This window comes from Parasteatoda tepidariorum, chromosome 9, assembly GCF_043381705.1.
Source record: "Parasteatoda tepidariorum isolate YZ-2023 chromosome 9, CAS_Ptep_4.0, whole genome shotgun sequence".
Taxonomy (NCBI): domain Eukaryota; kingdom Metazoa; phylum Arthropoda; class Arachnida; order Araneae; family Theridiidae; genus Parasteatoda; species Parasteatoda tepidariorum.
Genome location: NC_092212.1, coordinates 72,391,551 through 72,410,776, shown reverse-complemented (window position 1 = coordinate 72,410,776; position 19,226 = coordinate 72,391,551). Strand labels below are relative to the sequence as shown.

Genomic DNA, 19,226 nt, shown 5'->3' with positions numbered 1-19,226 from the left:
TTCCGACTTCCCCTATATGCAACGGGACAAAAATTCGAATTACCCCATTGAACCATTAAGATTGAGTTCCAGAACGTGAAGTTTCGATCATTAGATTAAAAGTTAATCAGGATGGTCAGTTTTTTTTCTAGTACACATAAACTAAAAAGAAAAGTTAATAAATTGGCTGTACTTCTTACTATTAGTATCAGTTTTTATAATTGCATAACTTAGTGCAATTTTTCTTGCAGTATTCGCCGTTTTCCATTCGTAACGACAGATTCCAAACCAACTTTTTGTTACACAATTGATTCCCAATTAAACGAACCTGACGCCAAAAATGACTTCTACCCTAATTCTTTTCGTGAGTATTTATTAGTTAATTAATTTATTTATTTTTACCATTATAAGCGACTTGGTGTTTTCAGATGGAAACCTTTATGAAATTGAAACCTTTTTATACTTGCAATTAAATTTACAATAATATTTTGTAATTTCATTACAATCTTTTAACCCTTTGACATAGGTGGGAGACACTTCTGTCTCTTTTATGTATATATTTTTTCTGGCACTTTAATTACAACTAAAAATATTTTTTTGTATTTTTTCGAAAATAAAAAACAGTCTAATAGTAACTAAAAAAATTCTCTAGATAATCGGATATTAGTACAAAAACACAAAATCCAAAAACGTTGGTCTGAAAATATTTTTTTCGTTCATGTTCAGAAATTTATCAATATTGGATTTGTAAATTAAAGAAATTTCAGTAAGGAATAACGATTTCTCTTCAGAACAAAATAACTGGAAATTTTAGAAAAGTTATTGTTAGGAAGATTTTACCTTGATTTTAAAAAGACACCAACGTCTCATGCTATATTTAGGAACTTACTATATTTAGGATACTATATTACTATATTTATTGCTATATTTAGGAACTTTAGGAACTATTTAGGAACTAAATTAATACAAAATAATGAAAAAAGTATGAAAATTACGTTTTTTTTTTATTTTTTTTTTTATTTTTTTATTTATTTATTTTTTTTTTTTTTTATTTAAACGACTTAAAACTCCTCATGCACCACAAAGTATAGCATGAGGCTTACAGTTGTAAGTAGAAAACAAAAGGAGAAAAATTTGAAAAATTTACATTAAAAACAAAATTCCGCAAGGCCGCAAGACTTTCAATACTTTTGACCAGTTCTGATTAGACAGGTGGCCAACAAATTGAAAGACGTCTCAAATCAGTCTTTAAATTCATTCGGGCACTCGCATAGAGACTACAGTGAAGAAGAATATGTTCAGTATCTTCATCAGCATCACTGCAAGCACAAATTCCACTGGTCTGCAGAAATTAAACGTAAAATTACGTTTAATGAAAATTTTGCGTCTAAGGGTTAACACAGGAGTACTACTCTAATACTTTTCACAATCATTTTTGAAATTTATAGTCTATTCAGTATTTTCAGCCGAAATTTCTTCATGAAATTAAAATATTTTTACAATTATATTTTAAACAGTATTTTGTAATTTGCAAAAGTGATTGCTTGCTTTATGTGAAATTATTTGTATTATTTCTCATTGTTTTAATTTGATCAAGTAGTCACAATTCGTAACTATGCAAAACATTTTTTTAATGAGTTTACAATCTGGTTTTAGCTAACACTTCTACTGGTATTTTTCCTGCTCATAAGATCTACTAGTATTTTATAGATAAGCACAAAATAATTTTGAAAATAATTTCTTTCTAATGAGTATTAATTTTTTCCTACTCACTTTCTGCTATGAGTACTTCTTCCATAGTGATCCCGTAATTATCTATGCCACTGTTCATAACCGAAAGCATCTCGTTCTTAACCCTTTAACCCCGTGGTGGTAAGTACACTTACCACCACGTTTTACCACTTTCAATTTAGATTTCCGTTTTTCAATAACTTCAGCTTTCTTGAAGTGAGTTTGAATGAAATTGGTAACCATTTGTCACTTTCAAAAAACGTGTAAAAGTTATAAAATACGTAATTCCTTTTGAAGTTTGTAGCATTTAAGGAATTTATTTTATGAATAAGGAAAAATAAAAGTCAGTAAGTTCCTAATAGGTCATGTTAAATATATTTATCACCAAAAAATCGCATTTTTATAAACTAAATGAGTTTTTTTTTTAATATCAATTACTGTTCTTAAAACAATTTCAATTCCAAAAATACTTTAATTTACCTTTACTAGAAATAAAGGGCCCATTAAAGGGTTAATAGATAAACCTAAAATAATATTAAAAATGATTTCTTTCTTATAGGTATTAATTTTTTCCTATTCACTTTCTCCTATGAGTACTTCTTCCATAGTGATCCAGTAATATCTATGCCACTGTTCATAACCGAAAACATCTCGTTCTTAATAGATAAACCCAAAATAATTTAGAAAGTAATTTCTTTCTTATAGGTATTAATTTTTTCCTACTCACTTTCTCCTATGAGTACTTCTTCCATAGTGATCCAGTAATTATCTATGCCACAGTTCATAACCGAAAACGTCTCGTTAACCCTTTTAAGGAAGGTGTAATTCTCAAAGGAGGATATGCATACAAAGCATATGTTTCAATGGTAATTAAAAAATTTTCGTCTTCTTAATCAATTTATTTAATTGAAACTTGAATTGAAAAGTAATCCTTCTTTAAATTGTATCCATATTTTATAACTTAAATCCTGTATTTTTAGTTACCCATTCAAGGATTTTTAAATAATATTCAAGATGGCTTTCAATCATGTGAAAGAGCATGAGAATAACTCTTCTTTAACAATAACGAGGCTTCCAACTTTTAAAGCTCTTTTACAAAAAAATTATGCTAATGGTGGATAAGTTTATGCTTCTGTGTATTACGGGGCAGCCAACTACTACGGTTTTTACAAAATATTTTATTGAGTGGTTTTAACAATTAAAAACTAAAAGTTTACACAATTTTTTGGTAATTTTTCCAATATTTTAAAATCCTCACCACGAGAGAGTTCGAATAAAGTGACTTTTTATAATAAGCTTTCGAATCATGTACATTTACCTAATTGGCGCCCCGACTTAGCCTAATTGGCGCCCTGAGCAAAAACTTCCTTGGGTCCCCCCTCTGCTTCTCTACTTCAGTAATGAAGAACCGAGCTTTATGGAGGTATTTAAAGTTTTCACGTCATTGTAGACAGCAAGAAAATTGATTAGAGCCTAAAATAGCTATAAAGTCCCGCCCGCCCCCTCCGAATGGTCAGATAAAATAGCGTTCTGTCCATTTTATTGATTTTCTGACAATTCTATGTCCATCATGCTGAATGCAGTTTTTTGATTGCTAACTTGTAATCCACCTGTGAGAAATTCATTTCTTTGCTGACTTTAGGGCGGAATTCAGCTAAATTTTCTCAATTATGATGACTCAATTAAGCAATCAGAAGCCTGTATTTTTGTAAACATATCACATTTTGCGATATGTAAAAATACAGGTTTCTGATTGGCCAAATTTGTTCATCGTAACTGCGAAAATTTATCTGAATTCCCTCCTAAAAAGCCATGGATTTACGAAACATAGATTGTGTTCATACCATAGATTAATGAAGAAGCTAACGTAAAACTGATAGATTTTACACTGCACTGATATTTTGTTTTAAAAAAAGTTCTTTAAAGAAGGACACGTAAAATAAACTTTCTATTCAATTTGGGGGGCCCCCTCTGATGTGGGGGGCCCCAAATGCCCCTGCCTTAGTCAGGTTCTGTTTACGAGTAGTTAATGTAAAAAATAATTTTAAATCAAATTTATAAAAAAAGTGAATTATAAATAATCATTATGAATTATGAATATATGAATTATGATATGAATTATGATATCATATATGAATTATGAATATGTGAATTATGAATATGTGAATTATGATATGAATTATGATATCATATATGAATTATGAATATATGAATTATGATATGAATTATGATATCATATATGAATTATGAATAGATTAATCATGAATAGATGAATTATGAATAGATGAATTATGAATAGATGAATTATGAATTATGAACAGATGAATTATGATATGAATCATATATGAATTATGATATGAATCATATATGAATTACGATATCATAATTAATATATGATTATTCATATATGATTACTTCATATATGATTATTCATAATAGAGATATTATGAATAATCATATATGAATTATGAATAATCATTAAAGCATAAACTTAGCTAATACCGGAAGAAATTTTTCTAAGAAGCGTAAGAAGTTAGAAGGCGTGGTATTATTCTATGTATTGGAAATTTGATTTCGAAGTTATTTTAAACACTACTACGAATGATTAACTAGTTTAAATGATTTAGAATTCAATATGAAATGAATATTTGCTCCAGCGCTCTAGTGGTCAGGCGTTTAAAATGTTGGTAACTTTACCGAAAAATGGGAAAACTAATTTAACTAATTGGAAACTTTTAATTGTCTACCACTCATGAAAATATTTTAAGAGAAGCGTATTGATTAATAGCCCATCTACTAGTTATCCCTCTCCATTTTGTAATTTTGGTTAAATTTTTAATTTGCGCTTTCTATTTTTTTTGTGCTTAATAAACTTTTGATGATACTTATCAAAACTAAACATTTTAGTTTAAGTTTGAAAATGAACGTGTTTCTTTATTAAATTTAGAAAAAATAATCTTTGATAATTTTTAAAACTTCTTTAGATTTTATTTTCAAAAATGTAAAGTATTAAAATTATACGATTTATGGTTCTGAGTAAGTCATTTAAAAGTACATTGTCTGTTAGTAGATATTTTTTTTAAATTTAATTTTATTATAGCTTAAACTAATGAAAAACTCCTAGCAAAAATTTTACCTTAGCTCTAATCAGTTAGGCTCAAGATTGGCTCAATATGGGCACTATAAGAATTTGCACCGAGGTACCAGTATTAGGATGCCTAGAAATTTTAATATTGGTCCTAAAGGTCAATATAAGGTCCTATATTGGCTAAACAATGAATATAAATTATCGAGTGAATCTTACAATTCTATTTAGAGCCAATATCAGAATAATAACGGCCCGTTGAACACTTATTGAGCCAAGATTCGTGAATATTGGTCCAACGAGCTCCCAAGTTACTTTTCTGCTTGGGGCAAACTGAATGATGCTTAAAACAATTTTTTGTTACATACGTTCTGTTTTGTGTTCTGTTACTTCTGACACTTAAAACAATTACGAAAAACCAAAGATATTTATCACAAATCTAAAAACAGACAAATATATAATACTAAACTACCTTTCAAAAAATGCTAATTGCAGAATTGCATCAATATAATTTCATCCGAAAAAAAATAATAGAGAATCTAAAATACCGTGAACCTTATGCATGACATTGCGATTGAGTGACGGTCTTCTATTTTACATGCTTTAAAAAATTCCGCTGAATAAAGTAAATATTATTGATCAGATTGAATATGATATGAATAATGATATATTATTCCGCTGAATAGAGATATTGCTGATTAGATTGAATATGAGATGAATAATGATATATTATTCCGCTGAATGGAGATATTATTGATTAGATTGAATATGATATGAATAATGATATATTATTCCGCTGAATAGAGATATTGTTGATTAGATTGAATATGAGATGAATAATGATATATTATTCCGTTGAATGGAGATATTATTGATCAGATTGAATATGAGATGAATAATGATATATTATTCCGCTGAATAGAGATATTGTCGATTAGATTGAACATGATATGAATAATGATATATTATTCCACTGAATAGAGATATTGTTGATTAGATTGAATATGAGATGAATAATGATATATTATTCCGCTGAATGGAGATATTATTGATTAGATTGAATAGGAGACGAATGATGATAGATTATTATTGAAGTAATAATTGGTTAGATCAAGCAATCAGTTTATTTTTGAAAATCAAATAAAATTCATTAAAAGCATATGTAAAGAAACGTTTCCTGTCGGTCTCCATTCCCTCGCCAGTGAAGTTTAGTGGAGAGGAAAAGAAATAGTCAAACTACTTGAAAGAAATAGTCAAACTACATTAGTAGTCATTTTACATGTAAACTCATCGTAATGTCTAATTACTTAATTATTGTGTTTAGACTGAAGTTCTAAGATTGCCATATCCTTATAGTACAAACTGTACTGACTACATTCGAATGTGGAAAAGAAACAATGGTACAGGACCTCTGACAGAAGTGGTAAATACAGAATTTTTATTCAATTTTAAATTGCTCGTTGCTTAATTATTTTAACCCTTTGCACTCGAAGTCCTTTCAACAGTTTAAAAAATGGACGCAACCACTAACAATTGGAAAGAGTTTTTTCTAACTTACCTTATAATACCCGGAGATCACTGAATGAAGTGGTAACTAAACATGAAGATAAAAAAAAAATCGCAATTAGAGTGGTGAGTAATTTATAGTGGTAACTGACAATCACCTCTCTAGTGGAAAGGGTTAATTCTAGTTTTTGGTACTTTGTAACTTAAGGTATATTAAGCATATTCCAGATTTTAATGACTTGCGCGCTATTCCCCCCACTAAATAAAACCAAAATCATTTACGTAAATCATTATTTACAGTCATTAATTGATGATGCTGGAAAAATATTTCGATGTCAAAGTCAAAAAAAGTTTTTCTTGTAGAAAATATTAAGTTATCTATCCCTTATCACACATTAATTTTCTTAGATGTCCTCCTAAATATTTTGAATGCGTTTGCAGGGGGTATAAACAGCAATGGACAATTGCAGTCAATTTTTTTTGTGTTCTTAATGAATTCAGAATGATGGAAAAGTCCTGAAAAACATCTTTTTACCTCCCAAAAAATGCTACTTTTTTAATTAAGAGCAATTAAAAATCGTGTACTTTCGTTTTCAGTTTAAAAAGGAAGTCACGTGACTTTTAAGAAAGTGACGCCATTCGAGCCTGACTCGCGTTTGTTTACACTTTTTCTCCTTGGTGATTTAACGCTTGTTTATGTGCCTAGTTGAACGTCGTTTGTTTTTTTAAAAATATATTTTAAAATCGAAGTGTATTGCTTCTAAAATAGAAGGACACTTTGGGGGAAGATCTTTGATATCTTTTTTACCTAAACTAGAAGCACGAATAAATTTTTGGGATGAACCAACTGATGAAAGTTTAGATTTTTTCCAATAGCATTCTATTTCTGTTGGAGATGGTAGCGAACATTTTCGGTGAACCCAGAAAAGATATGCTATCATGTGCTTGCATCCTCCTGCGCTGGCTGCACAGTTATCGCACACTAATGAGTTTATGACCCCAGAAGATTCATCACATGTCAAAGTTATTGCATATGCTTTGGTTTTTATTTTATGCTCAGGAGTCATTTTCCCTTTAACAATGCAGATATCACTTTCTCGCTTAACTTGCACATAGCCTATAGCATTATCCCCATATGTTTGTCTTGCTGATCTGAAGTTAAAATATATATATATATATATATATGTGTGAAAAAGATGATTTAAAAACTGAAAAACAGAATCTTATTAGACTAAACAACCAATTGAGACAGACCTGGCCTCCCCAAGGCCATAGTGTCGATAAAGAAGAAGAAGTTTTTTATAGCTTTCCTATGTCCATGTAATATTAGTTTGTGTTAATCGCTATTTCATATCTTTCTTTTCCGTAAAAATTCCAAAAGTTTCTGGAAACCTTAAATTATGAAATAGTTATTTAATATAAAATTTAGTATACATTAATTTTTTCTTTTTTTTACAGAATAGGGATAAAAACTATTATATTTTTTTAAATCCTTCAATATGCACACTATCTGCATAACTAGACGCTTTAAAATATAATGTAATAAAAATCTTTTTGATTTTTAATACATCATTCATAAAATGTACCAGTATCTTTCAAAATGGTTCATGTTATTATTTACACCTTGGATTTAACACTTTAAAAAATATTATGAAGCAAAACTTATTTTTAAATTTAATAAAAAAATTCGATAAAAAAACATTAGCAGGTGTAGTTAAAGTAAAATATACTAAAATTGAAGATGTGTATTTATGTTTGACAGTAGAAAGGGTAAAAATATTCTATAACTAGCTTGCCTCTGACTATTTCTTTAATTTTTTTTATAAATTAGAATCTAATTTTCTTTAATTTTATTTTATTAAATATTAATTTTTGATAAAACAATAATTTTTAATAAAAATAATAGCTTATTTATTTTTATAAAATCGTTTATAAATTATTTTTAATAAAATTGACTTCAATTAATTTTTAACTAAATTAATTTTAATAAAATTGATTGTAATTATTACAAAGTTGTTTATAATTGGTCTTTAATAAAATAATAACTTTAATTCAAATTAATTTTTAATAAAATAATACATTTTATTAAAATTAATTTTTAATAAAATAATTTTAATAAAAGAGTAAGTATAACGTTTATAATAATAATTTTGTGAGTAAGTATAATTATTTGTTTTTGTGAGTAATAATAATTTAGTGTGTAAGAATAGCGTTTAGTTTTATACTTTTATGAAAGTGGAAAGATGTTTTTAGTATACTTAAATCCTTGCTATATTTTAACGTGTACCTATATGTGTTATAACAAATCGCCGTTCCATTTTCACACACAAAATTATTTACAGCCAGGGGCGCCGGTAGAATAAAATATAGGGGGGTGCAACCCTTTAACAAACTACCATCCCCACAAAAAAAAAGATTAAAACTATTCTGTATGATTGCAATTCTTGTTTGATTAATCAATTTTTTACATAAAATTTTATAACTAAATTGCTTTTCTATTTATTTTTAATTGCTTAAAGAAAATCCAGGGTAGTGTAAGTGCACCTCCTTGCCGACGCCCTTATTTACAGCTACAGTTTATAAATAAACAAATTTATACCTTTGAGCCTTTATGCCTTTGATTTCAGGCGAAATGAAATCTTGGTTCGTTCGAAAAAAATCCATAATCATCTCTTCAGTAACTTGCGGCAAATTGTCCGTTTGAGCTTTTTGAAACCCCTCTTCCATTTTGATTCTATATATGCAATAGATTTCAAAATATTTGCTGCTAAATACGCATTTAAATACACGCGGGAAAATTTGGAAAAAATAAGTTAAAGAAGAGCTAGTTAAAACCGCAAGAAAGAAAATACATAATAACAACGGGAAGGTCGTGAGGAGTAAGGCTCTAATGACGTCACACCAATCAGCGGTCGTTTTCGAGTGAGGGCGTTTTCGCTCAAATTAAAATATTAATAATTAAATAAATATTTATTTGTCAGAGTTAAAAATTATATTTTCGTAATCAGGAAATCAATCTTAAGAAGTAATGACTATAATTTGGAAAATTTAAGAGATGCTGCAATTGTCCATTGAGGCATTTTTAATAATAAATAAGAATCCCATTTTATTACTATATTGCATATTAAGCATGATTAGCTCTATAGTTTTTCACATTTTATTACTATATTGCATATTAACCATGATAAGCTCTATAGTTTCTCCCATTTTATTACTATATTGCATATTAACCATGATAAGCTCTATAGTTTTTCGCATTTTATTACTATATTGCATATGAACCATGATTAGTTCTATAGTTTTTCCCATTTTATTACTATATTGCATATGAACCATGATAAACTCTATAGTTTTTCCCATTTTATTACTATATTGCATATTAACCATGATAAGCTCTATAGTTTTTTGCATTTTATTACTATTTTGCATATTAACCATGATAAGCTCTATAGTTTTTCCCATTTTATTACTATATTGCATATTAAGCATGATTAGCTCTATAGTTTTTCCCATTTTATTGCTGTATTGCATATTAAGCATGATTAGCTGTATAGTTTTTCCCATTTTATTACTATATTGCATATTAACCATGATAAGCTCTGTAGTTTTTCGCATTTTATTACTATATTGCATATGAACCATGATTAGCTCTCTAGTTTTTATGCTCAAATGAATGTGGGAGGATTTACAAGATTAAGCTTTTTTTTTTTAATAAATCCGTAGACGGTTTTAAATTTTGGATCAATAACAATTTCCTTTATTTTATATTTTAAAATTAAGCTTTTGGTTATGAAATGTTTAGCTTCGTTAACTTAATTTTGTTTATACAGGAATGTATTGAATATTGTAAATTGGACAAAATTCGTTCTTCAGGATTATGCGTTGATGATCAAATTGCGTATTCGCACATGGAGGAACTTTGTGAAGAGGGTAAGCTTGATTTATTGCTTAATTAATGTTCCTTTTAAAGTAAAAGTTTCGACATTTTTAATAACTACTAAATTTTAGCGAAAAACTTAACCATGCAAAAGCTTTAAATCGATTATTTTTTTAAATTATTGCATGAAAAGTTACTCACATTTTATCATTAATTAATTCTTACTTGTACTCACAGTACTTGATCCTTAATTTTGATATAAAATTTGCAGATGAAACAACTATGACGAAGGAAATTTTAGAGCATTGTAATTCAATGTGTCATCCTGCATGCCAGTAAGTCAAAAGAATTGTTCATTACATTTGAGATCTTTTTGATTTCTGATTTGCGAAATAAAAGAAAATTTGTCACATACTTTTGGAAGGCTTGGGGCAGTATAAGCAGTATAACAATAAGCAACACTTTCTCAAAAGGTGACATTTTTGTATCATACTGTTCCTTTAATTGCAAGTAATAATAGCCACTCGCAAGCATTTGATTACTTTTTCAGGGTTTCCCTGGAGAAAAAAAATAGTTACTACATTTTCTCAAAGCTGTTGAAAAATATTTGAATTTTGCTTCTACTTGAAGATTGCCTAAACTTACCTACAATTTTTTACTCACATATGTGTCTTCTTTGAACTAATTTTTTAATAGATATGAATAATTTGAAACATTATTTTTGGTTTCTCAAATTTGCAATCCCTTTATAAAAAAAAATTTCTTATTATGAAATCCCAGTTTTATTTCATTGACCTTAAAAATTTTAACACATTGCATTCAGGAAACAGCACAGTCATAGTCTGGAAAATTACCCTAGGCTTTTAGGCCCCGAAGGGTCCTTTTACCTTTCCATCGTGATCTTGATTTTGCGCCTATATGATATTGTGTTTTGCCTATATGATATTGAGCTTAGCGTCTATCAAAGATAGTGGTGAGGATCCGAATTAACTTGGCCCTTGGAAAGGTCTTGTGTAAAATTAAATCTAGGTATTCGGGCCTTAAAAAAGCCCTTTTTTTGGGGGGGGGGTAATAAGTAATAAGTTTAATTAAATTTTTTCGATAGTATTGCATCGCTGGGGAGGAAATGAGCACTGGGTCTAATCTTAGTATCTTCTCTGAGCATTTCTGCTTCAAATATTTTATTGAAATTTGCTGCTTTACATTTTAATGCTTTCTTATAAAATTGTGTTTAATTCTACTATGGACTCAGTAAGGGTTTTAATTTTGAAATCTCTGTGAATTGCGGTGTTTCTTATAAAATATGGTAGGCCGCACATTTTTCTGAGTAATTGATTTTGAAAGGTATTTAATTTCTTAGCTTGATTTTTATTAAAATTGCACCATGCGGGGGATGCATAAGTTCAAATTGGTCTGATTTATGTAATATAAATGCAACCTTTTTTTTAAATACATTTTTGAATAAGGGCCCAATAGGCAATTGAGTTTGTTATGAATACCATGGGCTTCAGCCACTATTGATTTTATGTGATCATCCCAAGTTAATTTGCTGTTGATTGTCAGCCCTAAGAAGGTGGCATGATTTACTATAGGGATTTGATTATCGTAAAATGTTAGATCATTTTGAATGGTTTGTTTCCTGGGTTTTTTAATTATTAATAGGTTGGATTTTTGAGCATAGATATCTATTTTCCAGTTTGTGCACCAGGTTTCAAAAATATTTATTTTGTCTTGTAGTTTTTTTATTGAATTATTTTTGGATTTAACTATTATGCCAGTATCATCTTCAAAAAAGACAGTAAGGCTATTATGATAACTTTTGTTTATTGGAAAATCTTGATTGTAGAAGAGATAAAGTATGGGTCCAAGGATACTTCCTTGAGGCAGCCCAGCTTTGATGTTACGTTTTGTGGAGAGTATATCATTAATTTTAAATGCTCTATTGTTAAAATGTTTTCAGTAGTAAAATAATATCACTACTGAATTTTAATTTGATTAATTTATTAATTAGTCCTGCATGACAGACTCGATCAAACGCATTTTAACATCCAGCATAAGAAATGCTGAGCATTGGAGAAACAAAAAATGCAACTGCCAACTACTATGTTTTTTTGCAAATTATTTATAGAGTGGTGAACTACTGCTTTCAGAATTTTGCTAAATTTGGCTTGTCATAAAATAAATCAATTTTTAAAACTTCAGCAAGGTGGCGCTTTATGTGAACTTTTAAAATATTCACGTGTAGAGGGGGAGCACAATTTTCATTCACATTTACAAAACTGAGAATCATACATTAAAAGAAAAGTTTAGATATAAACGAAAGAATTTTCATACAAAGCACAAAACGTTGAAAATATCCTGCAACTTTTTTTAAATGTTACTACTCTGGTACATATGTTTGCTGTTTATACTTTTATTTATCTATTTCAAAAAATTCAGTGATGATTTTTTTTCCTAGCGAGGAAATATATGAAGTGAAATACGACGAGCTACAATTCCTTCATCACTTGGTAAGGAAAATTATTAAAATATCATGTAATTGCAAAAGTTCGTGCCAGACATGATAAAGGCCATACAGAAAAGATGTTAGATTTTAATCGTTTTGTCAGTTGATCACATTAAAATTGACGATAATAATTCCTTTGCAAATATACTCTTCCTGCAATTCGGACAGGAACTAAACTTTTGCAGTAACTTAAAAAATATTCCTTCCCGTTATTTTAAATCGATTCCAATCGAATTCAATAAAAAGTGAAATGAGCATAATCAATGTAGAATTTTGTGCCTGACAACTTAACCAAGCCGTTAGAAAATTTAAATTTCGATTTTCTCATTTATTTTTAATTTCTTTCAGGTGAAATTATTAAAAAATGTGCAATCGTCATTTTCTTAAGTCAGCTACAAATGTTGGAAAAATGATTTAAAAAATAATCTCTTTGAATTAAGCGCATAAAAATCAAATTACCATTTTTTTTTTAAAGCATCTTAGTGCTTGGTTTTATATAGCTCGAAAAATAGTCATCAAATTCAAGTTTGATTTTGATTCCATTTATTTTTAGCTTGTTCTCAATTTAAAATATGAAAAATGGGCAGAATTGAATCTTTCTAAAATCAGATACTGAGTCGGAAAAAAAATATTCTGAAAAGAATTAAAAATATTAAAATCAGTTTTCAAATTTTTTCAAAACTTGCGAGAGCTTTGATTGTACCTCGGAAAAGAATCTCAAAATTTAGGTATGATTTGAATTTATTTATTTTTAATTTGCACTAGTTAAAATAATGTAAAAAAAATATGATCATTAACATTTTCTTAAACAGGTTGATAAAAAAAAAAATTATCTCTTTGCATTCCGGCTTTACTTTTCTCTTTACTTTTTGACTTTACTTTTCAATTTCATTTTTTTTTTTTCAAATCTCGTACTTCAACTTACTTCTTTTTATTTTCAGTGTAAAAAAAAGGATGAAGCTTGCAAGTAAGTAAGAAACAAACGATTTTATGATAACAAAAAAAGTTTACGGATATAACAATTTTTTTCCCTACATACCATAATTCATTACAACTCCACATCATGAAGATAATGCCTTACATTTCAATATCACTAGTTTAATAAACTAAAACTAGAGATCAAAGTTTTTCTAGAGTCTTTTTAAAAGGATAGATCCTCATTTGTGTCATTCGTTTAATACCATAATGTATTGAATAAGAGAAATAAAAATACACAAGCTACATACTTTGTTTCTCAAAATAATATTTTTAATTTATTTTTTGACTGAGTGTACGAGTCTATAAAAACGAGTAGATTTGCATACAGACAAGTCTTTATGTAAAATACTTAATTGTTTCTTAAAAATAACACTTAAGCAAAAACAAACTGCTAACTTAGCGTATTTCATCATAAGCTGAAATGTATTATCGCCTTCTCCTACCACTTCTTATGTTGCAGAGAAGTGAAGACACTTAATAGTCATTCAAGTGAATTTTAAAACATCCTAGTTAGGAATACATTATTAAATTGCAAAAAAAACTGAACTTGTTGAGAAAAATTGATTACAGATTTGAAATCATCGACGCGAAAATATCAAAGATCCGTTCAAAAATTTCATGTACGAAAGAAGGGATGCTGTCAAAAAAAAAATAAAAAAATGATGCTACAAAGTGTTATCAAATGGAATTTTATTTAATATTCCCAATACATGCATGATAAATGACGACAATTGAAAGTGTGAGAAAGAAACACTGTTGATTAAAATACATCAAAGAGACTGTATGAACGCTGATAAAACGTCGAAATATTACTAAAAAAAATAATATTGTAAAAAGTATTGTAATAAGAGATTGATTGAAACAAATGCTTATTCAGGACTTTAGAAAACATTATGTTGCTTTAAGAAATTATTTAAAAAAATTTAAATTCATGTATTCCAAATTGAATAATCCAATTGTGAAATGAAATTATACAATCGGATTGATTCAATTGTACATATAATTAGATTGAATCACTAGATTAAAAAATTTGATTGAATCATTAGATTGACTATATCATTAGATTGAAAAATTCTTGACATTTGTTTACATTGATGTTTACATGTTTGCTATATTTTTCAGAAGTGCATTCATTACCCTCCAAGTTTTTTTTCGAAACTTCAGATTAACAGAACGCATTTATGAGCCAAAGTATAGGGTAAGTTTTAGACAATTTAAATTGAAAGGTTTATTTTAAGCCAATAATAATTTCATTTTATTAGAAAACTCTAATCAGTGAAAACAAAAATAGTTTACTATTAATAAGCATATTAAATTTTAGTTCTGCATAAGCTGAGGGGGGGGGGCAGCTCATATACATAATGTTCCATAATTACCATTCCTAATTCCTTTTTTTTTTTAGAACTTTTGTCATAAATTAAATTAAATCTGGCAAGGTTGTAGCGTTTCATGCTTTCGTGTCACAGGTTTGGGGCTCTATCCTCCAACCGGTTAGGGTTGACTCATCTTTTTCACCTTTTCTCTGAGTCGATAAAATGAGTACCAACTTGGGGACGAAACCCTTTTGAGGGACAGAAGACCCTGGCCCACCACGAACTAAAACGCCATTGAGATCAGTTTTAAGTTTCACATTAGGGGTCATAGCTAATATTTAATCAAGGAAATAAATGCTTTTGAAAGCCATCGCTATTTACAGAAGTAAGATCGAAAAAAAAACATCAAAACCAGTGTAATTGCCAGAAATTGAAGCTGTTGAATTTCTAAATAATTAAAATTAATTTTGATAATTACCTATCAACTCCTCTTAATTTTTACCATCCATCCAAAATTTGTGTATGCTTGTAATCCTTCTTTTCCTCAATGGTAATTTGTCAGATTTTGATAAAGTTTTGGACAAATTTAAGACCCTTAATGCACTTTATATAATTTTTAACAAAGATTCTAATGTTATATATTTAAGGTGGTGATTGAAAAACATCCCATATTCGAGTTGTCCAGCTGCAAAACATGATAAGCCCTTTCGAGATTTGTTTTGTTTCTTATAATTTGAAAAAGAATAACGTCTCTAGCATTTACTTCCGGCGGGAAAAAAAAAAGAAAGTTATTATCTATACGCATAAGAGTCTGCCAATAACAGATATTATTTCCATTATTACAAATGTATGTATATGAATATATTGTAGATAAAATCAACTCGAACTTCCCAAGGAATCGTACTGTATCTAAAATAAAATAAAAGTAGCTAAAGTAAGAAAATAAAAATTTATTTTAATAAATTGGTATTCACCACCACGCTTTACATTTTCAAATAAATATGTTTAATTGCAAAATCTGTATTTAATGCATTTAATTTTTAAGTGAAAGCAAACAAAAAGAAATTTGTAACTTTTTTATTACAATGTTGATATCACTTTTTAAATTTTTAAAGGACTGTGCGAATCTTAATAAATGAAAGCGTTGATAATTTAGGACATAAGCGTTACTGCCAACTTTTACGCATTTCAAAAAAGCTTTTGCAATCTGGTAGTAAACTAACTATTGGAGTGAAATTGTAGGCTAATACTTTATTTACCTTTCGCCATCAGGTGAAAAACTATAAAATATCCAGAGATGCCAACTTGCTCCGGACAGCAAATATATTTTTTAAAGTGGTAGTTTATCAATTGTGATTCCTGGTTTAACAAAATGAAGTTAGAAGATTTTTATCTACCACTATTTCCAAATAATTCGAAGGCTTATACTATTCCCCACTTTATAGTGCTCATGCCATGCTATGCCTTTTAAAAAAGCAAGCAAAAATAGTCAAATATTTGCAAAATTTACTTGGTAGTTAATTACCGTTTTTTTAATTATTTTGCCGTGTCCGGAGCAGTTGGCATCTCCGAATATCTAGCTAGTCCTCTTTATGTATTTTTAAACTAATTAAATGCAAAGGTAATTCAAAGCGCATCAAATCAAATTTGTTGAAACTGGAATCAAACATAGAGAGCAAAAAGTTGTGCAACCACATTTAATATAAAACTAAACTCTCTCGTAAAACCCAAAAAAGTTGGCAAGTATGCTTAAAAACTTGTAGTAATTAGCTTCTTCTTCTTCTCTTAAGCATTAAAAAATCGTTCCTAAAATAATTTTTGCTCTCAAATATGTTCACTTTAAAGTGAAATTTATTTTTATAAATACAAATAATTTAATACAAATGAATATTTTTCAATTTTTGCTATTACTTCAAAAAAAATTTAGATCATTGCTACTCTGATAAGATTATAAGAAATGGCACCAGAAAGAAAAATAATAACAATGTACTCAAGATGAAAAGCTTCAGCAGCGTTCAAAAACTGAAGCAAAATTACGTAACCACGTACGTAATACGTTATCTACGTAGCCTGTCCTAGGAAGTTACAATGGAAATCTACTTGGCCCATTCTAGAAGGTTGCAATGGAAAAACGGGAATCTGTATGGTCCTTCCTCGGAAGATACAATAAAAAAATCGAAAGTTACTATAGAAAACAAAAATCTACATGACCAGTTCAAAACAGTAAAATCTGGGTAAAAAACCGGTAAGAAAATCATTTCATTCCAGCTTGTTCCGGAAAAAGTAGACTATTCAAGACAACAAAGATTATTTTAACTGTTATAACATACATGTAGGACTGTTTCTTGCTCGTGGGAAAGTATTTAGTGATAAATAGTTTTTTTTAAAAACAAGAACATATTTTATTCCTCCCATAAACAATCTACAAATAAAGTGATTTTCCTTTCAGTTCTTCCTCTTTTCCCTCTTACTTTCGTCTTGGTGACAAGGAAAAACATAATGATAAGTAGCCCGCCTTCGAAAAAGATCATCGGCAAAACATGAGTTTGCGTTCTTTAAATTTTTCATTGCATTCACCGTCTGTTAAATAATAAGGGCAGTGAGTAACTGTGCATAATACCTCACAAAATGGTAATGGACACATCTCAAATGATATATTTTTCTTGTATTTTACAGGAAGTGGAACTTTTCAGCTACATCGGAGGATACATGGGAATGTGGCTAGGATTGAGTTTAGTTTCAGTGTTTGATTTCTTCGAATCACTTTGCTTAGTGCTTTATTACCCTATCAAGAAAAGAATCAAAAAGGACAACTAACTAAAAGATGCTATTTAAACTTGCCAAAGAGGAAGACTTCAAGAAACACTTCGACATTTACGTTTTTATTTTATTTATTTGTTCATTTTATTTATTTATGTATTTATTTTTTATATTTATGTATTTATTTTTTATATTTATGTATTTATTTTTTATATTTATTTATTTTTCTTAACAACATGTTTACTTTAGTGATTGTGAACAAAAAGAGAAATGTTTGTAAACTCAGGATGCTCAGTAATCACTATCGTTACATGAACTTTTAGAATTATGTGTAATTTAAAAAAAAAAAAGTTCATTTCGGGTCATAAATTGATACGATAAGAGAAAAAAAATCGATTTAAAAATTTGATGATTTAATAACTGAAGAGAGCTGGAATAAATACGTATCTTGTGTATTTGACGAGTCTACTATCTCTGCATTACACTGCTGAGAAGAATATATGATTCGCCTCATTCAGGCCGAGCAGCTCTCATTTTGAATCGATCTGAATAAAAATTTGTTTTACAGTGAACCGGCGTTGTCTATGATGCGCTTTCCTATTAAAAATTCAGACACTGTTATAATATCAAAATCTGCATTACTGCCGGAGGAAGCAAAGAACAGTTGAAAAGTTATTAGTAAAAATACCTTCCCTTTTTTCCAGCAATCAAACTGGTTTTCGTGTTTTTTTACAACCATTGTTTTCAATAAATATTTCTCAACTTTTAATAAGGCTTTTTCCTTTCTTAAATATTTATTTGCTGCCTTTTATGATAAAGTTTTTTTTTACTATAATTTGGACCAAAAATTTTGAAAATCTCTTATGATTAGATCTGTGATTGTGGAACATCCTGTAGAAATGAATCAAACATCAACAACGTTTAACATAATTTATTTATGAATACAATTTATTTATTAATATTGGTGGTAATTTCTTTTTCAATTCGAAATTGTTTGTTCAAGAAAAAAATAACAATGCATAATATTTGCTGCTATTAGATATAATCCTTTGTAGTTGTGTCGAAAAAATACTCTTCCGATTTCGTCGTTAAGCATCGACTGTAACTTTTATATCTGTAAAAAAATGGTTATTCGCTTTGATTATATGTTATCTTGTATGAAAGAATGAAATTGTGTCATAAAAATTTTCATTTGCTTAAAATTTATTTTTACCTTCTGCATAACTGTCAACTTTTACAATTTCTTAAAAGAATCTTTTGTAGTGAAAAAGAACTAACTATTGAATTATCATTTGTAAGGAGAATTCGTTCACTTTTCGTCAACACTAACAATTGTACTCGATTTATTATCAAGGCTTTTACATGTGCTATTTTTATTATTCCTTTTTTCAAATATTTATATATAGCATCAAATGAATAAATTATTAAAGCATAAATTTTGCTACCAGTTTATATATATAAAAAACAGAGAATATTTGAAAAAGTGGGCTG

General features: G+C 28.5%; 1 protein-coding gene across 2 annotated transcripts; it reads left to right on the top strand.

Moving 5' to 3' along the window:
• The first annotated feature begins 10,073 nt into the window (after positions 1-10,073).
• On the top strand, positions 10,074-19,226 carry LOC107450681 (FMRFamide-activated amiloride-sensitive sodium channel). Of its 2 annotated transcripts, XM_016066533.4 has the most exons (6): positions 10,074-10,231; positions 10,450-10,513; positions 12,637-12,688; positions 13,626-13,651; positions 14,785-14,860; positions 17,652-19,226. In XM_016066533.4, the coding sequence occupies exons 1-6, from the start codon at positions 10,096-10,098 to the stop codon at positions 17,790-17,792; spliced, it is 495 nt and encodes a 164-aa protein (XP_015922019.1). In that variant the 5' UTR covers positions 10,074-10,095; the 3' UTR covers positions 17,793-19,226. The 2 variants fall into 2 exon arrangements, with proteins under 2 accessions (XP_015922019.1, XP_015922020.1); XM_016066534.4 differs by lacking the exons at positions 12,637-12,688; positions 13,626-13,651.